Source organism: Rhinopithecus bieti, unplaced genomic scaffold, assembly GCF_001698545.2.
Source record: "Rhinopithecus bieti isolate Rb0 unplaced genomic scaffold, ASM169854v2 scaffold_27038, whole genome shotgun sequence".
Taxonomy (NCBI): domain Eukaryota; kingdom Metazoa; phylum Chordata; class Mammalia; order Primates; family Cercopithecidae; genus Rhinopithecus; species Rhinopithecus bieti.
Genome location: NW_016812221.1, coordinates 302,151 through 311,626, shown reverse-complemented (window position 1 = coordinate 311,626; position 9,476 = coordinate 302,151). Strand labels below are relative to the sequence as shown.

The following is a 9,476-nucleotide window of genomic DNA, read 5'->3' as shown; positions in this document are numbered from 1 at the left end:
AAAAAAAAAAAAAAAAAGTTCTAGCTGTGATTCAATTTAGCTTTTATGTAGTTACATTAAAAATTATATTTAGAACGGGCACAGTGGCTCACACCTGTCATTCCAGCTACTCAGAGGCTGAGTTGGGAGGATCACTCCAGCCCAGGAGGTTGAGGCTGCAGGAAGCTGCGATTGTTCCACTGCACTCCAGCCTGGGCAACAGAGCGAGGCCCTGTCTCTAAACAAAGTTATATTGAATAGGCTTGATATGACTGGAAACACGGCTTACTAAGCTTGCCCGATGGCTGGGGATGTGGCCATTCATCTTGGAAAGTGTTGACATGACTCATTTGTCTGGGATCGGGGCTCCAGGATCAGGTGCGAGGGGCATCTGAGACCTTTGACCTTTTACTTCCTGTGAGGGAGGCAAAATCAGTTCCTGACCTTGTGGTGCTGACACAGTGGCAGGGGAGACAGGAGGGAGTGCTGGGAGCAGGGAGGCTGCCCAGCTGCAGGCAGAGGTATGGGTGCAGGGACTGCTCATAAGGACACTGCCGGGGCTCGGCTGCCCTGTGATGGGGATGGGGGAGGTGGGCATCCATATTTGGGTTCCTCTGGCTGGTCTTGAGTTGGCAGTGGGGTCACTGACCGAGTCCTGACCTGCTGTGGCTTCCCCAGCAGGCGGCTATAGGTTGTGGCCAGAGCTCCACATTTCCCCTGAATGCATGTGAGATAATATGAGGAATTTAAGAAAAATAATAATCAAGGGGATTCAAGAGACAGAGACAGAGAGAGGGAGAGACATAAAGAGACAGAGAGAGGGAGAGACAGAGAGAGAGAGGGAGAGATAGAGACACAGAGAGACAGAAACAGAGGGAGAGACAGAGAGAGAAAGACAGACATAGAGAGACAGAGAGAGGGAGAGAGAGGGAGAGGGAGAGAGACAGAGAGAGGGAGAGACAGAGAGACAGAGACAAAGAGAGACAGAGACAGAAAGAGACAGAGAGAGGGAGAGACAGAGAGAGACAGAGAGACAAAAAGAGATAGAGAGAGGGAGAGACAGAGACAGAGACAGAGAAACAGGGAGAGACAGACAGGGAGACCCTGCCTGACCCCAGCGCAGCCATGAGTGATCAGTGATCTCACAGCATGGGGTGAGGGAGCCGAGGGGGAGGCCGAGGGTGGACTTTGTGTGGACTTCATATTCGCCCTTCATCTTACATAACGAACGGTTTATCTTGTTAACGTGAGTGGTGTTCGTTGTCTATTTTCTGGTTATTTATGGACTTCATGGAGAAATCATTTTGAATTTTATGTTGATCTTGGTCTGGACTCTCCAGTCACTTCTCACGATTTGTGGAGCCTACTGGGTTTTCCCGTGTGGCTTTGGAACCAGGGAGGAAAAGAGAGACTCTCCTAATGACGTCTCCGTCTGGGCCCTGCTGGAAAAGTCCCAAGGAAGGGTTCCTGCCGTCCACCCTGTCCTGGGCTGGTCGCTGTGGCGGGGGCGGCGCCGTCCGGGCGTGGGGCTCACAGTGGGCATGGCTGGGCCACCAAACACATGCAGGGCAATGCCACTGCCTCATCTGATGCCCGCACTGCTGCGCGGCTGGGCAGTAAGGGCCCCTCCAGGAGGGACCCCAGGCTGAGGCTCCTGCTCACGCTCACAGCAGGTGCTCACGTTCAAATTCATCAGGGGCACCATCGTCTGCTGGGAAAAGGGTTCTTCAAAATCCATTTTTCACGTTTTGCCTCGATGTGTTAAATCCATTTTCCATGCAGTGCTAAAAAGAAATGGGTCTTTATGCCATGAAAAGCCACAGAGGAACCTTAAATTGCACTTTACTCAGTGAAATAAGCCAACCCGAGAAGGCTAAGACCGATTCCAACCAAACAGGATTCCGGAAAAGGCAAAACCAAGGAGACAGTGAAAAGCTCAGTGGCTGCCAGCAGCTGGGGAGGGCACAGTGGGTTTTCAGGGCATTCAGTATCCGCTCTGCAGGATACTGAAACGGTGATTCTGTGAGAATGCACTCACCCAAACCCGCAGCGGGCACACACTGAGCGACCTCGTGTGAGCCGTGGACATCAGGTGATGACGGCGCGTCCCTGTGGGTCTATCAATGGTGATAGATGTGTCACACGAGCGCAGCATTATAATGGGGAAACTGAGGTGGGGAAAGAAGGTGATATATGAGAATTATATTCTCTGCACTTTTTCTGTAAACCTAAAACTGCTGTAGAAAATAAAGTCCATTACGTTTTTTAAAGTCTGTCTTGCAAGAGAAAGGAGCGGGAAGGGAGTGAGGATGCCAGTGCCAGGCGCCAAGCAGCACAATCCTGGGTCTCCGCAGGTCCACGTGCCCAATGGCTGGCCCAGGGTGGACGCTGCTGCTACTGCTGCTGCTCCTGCCGCTGGGGTCCTTGGCGGGGTATGGGCTGCAGAAGAAGCAGGTGAACCTGTCCCATAAGGTGGGTGCCAGGGGCCCGATGCCCCTTCAGGCCCTGCCCGCAGGGGCTGCCACCTTCCGTCAAGAGGCTCTCAAAGCGACACAAAACGTCTTCCTGGATGAAACCCTCCCAGAGGCCACACTCGCTCTCCTGGCCACACCCCCGGCTGTGCTGCCCAAGCACATTTGAGGCTATGGGACGGTGACCCCAGCACCAGGAGCAGCACTGGGGCCACTACGGCCTCGGTCAACCAGGCAGGAAGGAGCAGGGCCGTGTGGGAGCTGCACCGGTGCACACTTGTTTTTTAAAATATACCAATTTTTCTTTTTTATTTTATTACTTTTTAAATTTGTGTGTGTGTGATGAAGCCTCGCCCTGTTGCCCAGGCTGGAGTGCAGTGGCGCGATCTCAGCTCACTGAAACCTCCACCTTCCTGGTTTAGGCGATTCTCCTGCCTCCGCCTCCTGAGTAGCTCGGATTACAGGCTCCCGCCACCACGCCTGGCTAAATTTTGTATTTTTAGTAGAGATGGGGTTTCACCATGTTGACCAGGCTGTTCTTGAACTCCTGACCTCAGGTGATCCACTGGCCTCGGCCTCCCAAAGTGCTGAGATTACAGGCATGAGCCATTGTGCCCGGCCAGAAAATATACCCACTTTTAATAAGGTTGTTATTTATGTTAACAGGCAATGGGATTCCTATTGTTATCTTAAAATTCTCTCAGTTTTAGGGTCGAATGCAGTAACGTCAGTAGACATAGCCTCATCCACAACACTCTGAGCAAGCAAGACCAGAGGTCGCACACACGGTGGTGCCTTCTGTGTGTGTGGGTGGGGGGTGGCTACAAGCTTTGGCACGGGGGTCAGGCCTGGCTGTCAGCTTGCCTCTGCTGGCTGTGTGATCCCGGGCACCGTGCTCGCCCTCCCTGAGCTTGTTTCTTCTCCTGTAAAATGCCAGGCACTGGGCCGGTCCAAGAGCTTCGCCCATGCTCTGCTTGCTGCATCCTTGCCCTCAGCGCCCTGGTTTACCCTCTTCCACATCGCTCACGGTAGACATTCCCTTTCTCACCCTGGGCCACCAGCACTGACCTGCCAGAGCTACGGCAGTCTGTGTTTGTTCCAGAAACTTCTCAGGGAACCCAAGTTTGAAGGATGATGACACAGAGAAGCCAGAGAGAGGGGAGGCCCTTCCTGAGTACTGGGTCTGCAGGCCCTGCACAGGAACAGGTGAGTGAGCTGGTGAGTGGCGTTTCAGGTCATCGGGGAGCCATGCAGGAGCCATCAGGAGTGCCAGAGCAACTGCTGTACCACCAACAGCCTGGACCCACACACGCTCTGCACCCCTAAGACCATCTTCCTGCAGTGCCTGCCCTGGAAGAAGGTGAGGTGCATGCGGGGGGTGGGGGGCAGAGGAGCGAAACTGCTTATGGCCCCCTCCTACCTGCCCGGGAAGAGCCAGGGAGTGGATGGGTGCAGGGATGAGGCGTCTCCTGTTCCATAGCCCAATGGGTACAGATGCTCGGACAACTCAGAGTGCCAGAGCAGCTGCTGCGTCCGCAACAACAAAAGCCCGCAGGAGTTCTGCACATCCCAAACCATCTTCCTGCAGTGTGTGCCCTGGCGCAAGGTGAGCTGCGGGCAGCTGGGGCGGATGGCGCAGGGGTAGCAGGAGAGGGCCCCTCCTCCACGACCACTGCCTGGCTGCCTCCCCAGCCCAACGGCAACTTCTGCAGCAGCCACCAGGAGTGTAGCAGCCAGTGCTGCATCCAGCTGAGGGAGGACAGCCCCTTCCGCTGCGTGCCCCGCACCGGGATCCTGGCCCAGTGCCTGCCCCTGGTGAGTCCGGGTAGGGGCTCAGCCTCCAGGCCCTCCCTTGGCCGTAACAGGGAAGTCACCCAGAAACCCAGCAACTGGGCCAGGTCCGGGGCGGTGAGAGGTGGGCTCTGAACTCATGGGGCGGGCAGAGCACCCAGGCACCCCCGCTCGGAAAGGCTGGCGCTTCACCACCCATCTCATAAAGTAGGGGCTGCAGAGAAGGCTCCTGGGCTGGCACTGAGCCCACCAGGCCCCGCAGGGCACGGGTGGCCAGTCAGAGGCCGTCAAAGCCTGAGGGGCTGCGGGGAGGGGAACCCAGGACCAGCCCCCGTAGGAGCCGGGGTTGAACGTCTTCAGGCCAGAGAGGGAACAGCCTCACGAGCCCTGGAGGAAAAGGGTCCTGGCTTCTCCCCTCTCTCCCCCGACCGCTGCTGTGGTTTTCCCTGAGGGAAATCCATGGGATAAGCCTTGCGGTGCAGGCTCCGACTCTGCTGAGCCCTGGGGTCAGCGGCAGGGCCCAGCGGTGCAGGGGTCGGGGAGGGGGCCAGGTTGCCAGCAGCGCAAACGCTGCGGGGCGCAAGTGTGTTTGCTGGAGCCCGAAGCTCCCATGTGGGGTGAAAGGGTCCCGGCCCCCAGAGGTGAAGCTGGTTCACAGCCCTCGGGTACCACCAGGCCCCGTCGTGGGCGCTGGGAGCAGCTCCGGGCGTGTGGCGCTGCTCGTGGGCATCCCTCTGGGGAGCTGAGCGTGGGCGTCGGCCTCCGGGTGCTGTCCCGGCCCCCACGAGGCTGGCGTCGGGAGATGCTGTGTCCCAGCCACAGGCGTTCACGTCCTCCTTCCGCAGCGGCTTCACGGCCCGTCCCCCCGCCGCGTTTCCTCAGCTTCGGGCCCGTCCCCCGCGCGTTTCCTCAGCTTCGGGGCCCGTCCCCCCGCCGCGTTTCCTCAGCTTCGGGGCCCGTCCCCCCGCCGCGTTTCCTCAGCTTCGGGCCCGTCCCCCGCGCGTTTCCTCAGCTTCGGGGCCCGTCACCCCCGCGTTTCCTCAGCTTCGGGCCCGTCCCCGCGCCGCGTTTCCTCAGCTTCGGGCCCGTCCCCCCGCGCGTTTCCTCAGCTTCGGGCCCGTCCCCCCGCGCGTTTCCTCAGCTTCGGGCCCGTCCCCCGCGCGTTTCCTCAGCTTCGGGCCCGTCCCCCCCGCGTTTCCTCAGCTTCGGGGCCCGTCCCCCCGCCGCGTTTCCTCAGCTTCGGGGCCCGTCCCCCCGCCGCGTTTCCTCAGCTTCGGGGCCCGTCACCCCCGCGTTTCCTCAGCTTCGGGCCCGTCACCCCCGCGCGTTTCCTCAGCTTCGGGGCCCGTCACCCCGCCGCGTTTCCTCAGCTTCGGGCCCGTCCCCCGCGCGTTTCCTCAGCTTCGGGGCCCGTCCCCCCGCCGCGTTTCCTCAGCTTCGGGCCCGTCCCCCCGCCGCGTTTCCTCAGCTTCGGGGCCCGTCACCCCCGCGTTTCCTCAGCTTCGGGCCCGTCCCCCCGCGCGTTTCCTCAGCTTCGGGGCCCGTCACCCCCGCGCGTTTCCTCAGCTTCGGGCCCGTCACCCCGCCGCGTTTCCTCAGCTTCGGGCCCGTCCCCACGCCGCGTTTCCTCAGCTTCGGGGCCCGTCCCCCCGCCGCGTTTCCTCAGCTTCGGGGCCCGTCCCCCCCGCGTTTCCTCAGCTTCCGGCCCGTCCCCGGAGCGTTTCCTCAGCTTCCGGCCCGTCCCCCGCGCGTTTCCTCAGCTTCGGGCCCGTCCCCCCGCCGCGTTTCCTCAGCTTCGGGCCCGTCCCCCGCGTGTTTCCTCAGCTTCGGGGCCCGTCCCCCCGCCGCGTTTCCTCAGCTTCGGGCCCGTCCCCCGCGTGTTTCCTCAGCTTCGGGGCCCGTCCCCCCGCCGCGTTTCCTCAGCTTCGGGCCCGTCCCCCGCGCGTTTCCTCAGCTTCGGGGCCCGTCCCCCCCGCGTTTCCTCAGCTTCCGGCCCGTCCCCGGAGCGTTTCCTCAGCTTCCGGCCCGTCCCCCGCGCGTTTCCTCAGCTTCGGGCCCGTCCCCCCGCCGCGTTTCCTCAGCTTCGGGCCCGTCCCCCGCGTGTTTCCTCAGCTTCGGGGCCCGTCCCCCCGCCGCGTTTCCTCAGCTTCGGGCCCGTCCCCCGCGCGTTTCCTCAGCTTCGGGGCCCGTCCCCCGAGCGTTTCCTCAGCTTCCGGCCCGTTCCCCGCGCGTTTCCTCAGCTTCGGGCCGTCACCCGCGCATTTCCTCAGGTTCCGCCTGTCCCCTGCACGTTTCCCCAGCTTTGCCTTCTCCTTCAGTGACTTGAGCTCCAACCTGGGTGTGAGGGACCGACCTGGGCCCTGGGATGTTCACACCGGACCCCGTTGCTCTGGGGTTGGCTCCAGTGGAAGCTTCGCTCACTGTTCATGCTGCTGTTTCTGGAGCTCTGACAGTCTGTGGGAAATGAAAGGCAATGACCAGCCTGGTGGCACGAAGTGTCTGAGAACAAATCCCAGGCACTGGGATGTGTAACCTGATTGTTAAATATCAATAAAGGCTCCTGGAGGACCGAGCAGCCGTGTCTCACCCCTTCTGTGTTTTGAATAATAAAAGCGTAAAATCTGGAGGAAACCTGGAGGTCACAGAGAGGTGGTGTCTGCTGGGTCAGTGCCAGAGCGGCCTCCTGGGAAGCCTGGGGAGGCACAGGCCGTGCTGTGGGAAGCAAGGCCAGGGCCAGAGCCTCGGGTTTGCTGTCACCTCCAACCACCACAGGGGTGTCGAATAAAGGGGTGCAAGCCCGTGTGGACACCGCAGGTGAAAATCTCTCCCTCCCTGTCCCTGGCACAGTCAGTCCTCAGCACATAGGCACCCACATCCAGGACACAAGCCCAGGCCCCTTCCCCTTCCCCTGGCCCCAGCTGAGCTTCTGTGGTCACTTGCCCTCCCCTCGGGGGATCCCTGGTTCAGGCCAAGAACTCTTCTGGCTGCTGACTCCTGAGGGCAGCACTGGGCTCTGTGTGTGTGTGTGTGGAGGGGCTGAGGGGTGTTGGGGGAGTGGGTCCCTCTGCTTTGTTTGGTTTCTGATTCCATCTGCTTGACGTTCCCCGAAATGCCTCCATCCCCAGCCCACCCTGTCCCTGCTGTTTTCAGCCTGGGCTGTAGTGTATTTGTTTTTGTCTTCTTCCCAGTCCTTCCCCGGCACGTGGTTCTTCCTTTCCTAAGTAATTATAAACAATCTCCATCTCTGCGACTGCAGGACCATCTGAGGCTCCCCCTGGAGAGACTTGTGGGGCAGGAACACCTGGCCGCGGTGGACTCTGCACAGCCTGAAGTTACACAGTTTTGGCGACTTCCTTAAGAAAAGGCATATGACAGGGCCGGGCGCGGTGGCTCAAGCCTGTAATCCCAGCACTTTGGGAGGCCGAGACGGGCGGATCACGAGGTCAGGAGATCGAGACCATCCTGGCTAACACAGTGAAACCCCGTCTCTACTAAAATACAAAACTAGCCGGGCGAGGTGGCGGGCGCCTGTAGTCCCAGCTACTCGGGAGGCTGAGGCAGGAGAATGGCGTGAACCCGGGAGGCGGAGCTTGCAGTGAGCTGAGATCTGGCCACTGCACTCCAGTCCGGGCGACAGAGCGAGACTCCGCCTCAAAAAAAAAAAAAAAAAGAAAAGGCATATGACATTATGAACACAGTGTTAGGCCTAAAACTGAACATACTTACAGTGAAAGACCCAGCACACCATGAGTGTAGGAAGCTCACACAGGCAGCATCACAGACAGAATCGGGAGCTCACACAAAGCATCACACACAGAATCGGAGGCCCACACAGGAAGCATCACAGACAGAATCGCACGGCACGTTTTTTACTCTAAAGTTCCTGACCTCACAGCCTTGGATTACTTTTACAAAATGACGATTTGGTAACGTCTTCTATGGGAGAATGGAAAATCAACTTAATCTTCCCACAGAGGGGGCTGAGCCACATTTTCTGTGGATAAGAGTTGCTCAGGTATGAACCTCCCCTGGCGTGTGTGGGTGACAGACACAGCCGCCGTCAAGTGATTCCCATAAGAAGTCAAAGCAAACCTCCATCCTGATTAGAAGCTGCTGAGAACTGAATTTTCCACACACACCTCTACCTGTCTGACACCATCCCCACACCCCAGCGTCTAGATCCAGAATCCTCAAACAGGACATGTCGGAGACACCATCAGGCCCCTGCCTTCATGTTGATGTCAAGTGGGTGAGCCCAGCATGGGGGCCGTCCCTACGCGGGTGAGCTGGGGTTTGCGGGCCATCCCCACGGAGGTAAGCCAGGTCATGGGGACCGTCCCCATGGAGGTGAGCCAGGGAGTGGGGGCCGTCCCCACGGAGGTGAGCCAGGGCACGGGGGCCATTCCCACGGGGATGAGCCCAGCAACACCACGGAAAAGCTTCCTCAACTCGCCTTCCCCACAGGTAGCTCCTGGCTGCTTGGCGCCCCTCCTCCCTCAGAGATACCGGAAGTGCACAGGGGGCCGTGCTAAGTGGAGACAGGTCTTGACCCAGTACAGTGAAAAGATCTTATTTTCCCAAACTTCACAGAAACATTGATCGTGTGTTTGTCAGAGTCAGCTGAGGGCAGACGCCACACCAACATGGGGACGGGGATGTCTAAGGTGAGGAGCTGCGCGCTGGTTCTAGGAGGAGCAAAGTGAGCCCAGGGTGGATGCAGAAGGGATTCCCTGCCTGGCGCTCAGGAGATGGTGGGGCCACAGCCACTGGTTTGGAGAAGCTCTCTGGTTGAGGCCAGGGGCCCATGGCGGGGCCAGTAGCACTCTATGCTAGAGGGAGGCACCTCTGGGTCGGCCCAGCCTGGGGAGTGAGTGAACCAGGAAGCCCCAGCTGCGTCCACTATGGCAGAGGGGCTGCCTGTGGGCAGTTCCAGAACCATCCATCAGTGTGAGGCTGTCGGCCCCAGGATACGGATGATCCCCCCCGCAACTCTGTCCAAACCCCTCGAATCGTGTTTCCTGTCATGTTGGATCAACTTCACTATGAATTGGAAGTCTAAGAAAATTACAAAACGAAACAACATCGTGAAAGTGGGCGTCAGATGCCACTGTGCCTGAGTCCGCCTGTCCGTTCCTTCCGCACGGGTGCCCTCTCCCAGCCGCTGCCTGGCCGATGTGTGGCTGGAGTCCGCCCCTGCTCCTTGGGGACATGGCCTTGCTGTGGACTGAGTGTGTC

General features: G+C 59.4%; 2 protein-coding genes across 2 annotated transcripts in view; one reads left to right on the top strand and one right to left on the bottom strand.

The window, feature by feature from the left end:
- P2RX2 (purinergic receptor P2X 2) overlaps positions 1-1,717 on the bottom strand; it is a 31,235-nt gene extending 29,518 nt beyond the window's left edge. Inside the window, exon 1 of the mRNA XM_017895629.1 lies at positions 1,661-1,717. Within this exon, the coding sequence (XP_017751118.1) occupies positions 1,661-1,717 (57 nt within the window). The remainder of the gene's footprint in view (positions 1-1,660) is intronic.
- LRCOL1 (leucine rich colipase like 1) overlaps positions 1-6,814 on the top strand; it is a 9,491-nt gene extending 2,677 nt beyond the window's left edge. Inside the window, exons 2-6 of the mRNA XM_017895636.1 lie at positions 2,334-2,451; positions 3,685-3,810; positions 3,931-4,056; positions 4,143-4,265; positions 6,560-6,814. Of these exons, the coding sequence (XP_017751125.1) occupies positions 2,347-2,451; positions 3,685-3,810; positions 3,931-4,056; positions 4,143-4,265; positions 6,560-6,562 (483 nt within the window). The 5' untranslated portion in view covers positions 2,334-2,346 and the 3' untranslated portion in view covers positions 6,563-6,814. The remainder of the gene's footprint in view (positions 1-2,333; positions 2,452-3,684; positions 3,811-3,930; positions 4,057-4,142; positions 4,266-6,559) is intronic.
- Positions 6,815-9,476: the final 2,662 nt, after the last annotated feature.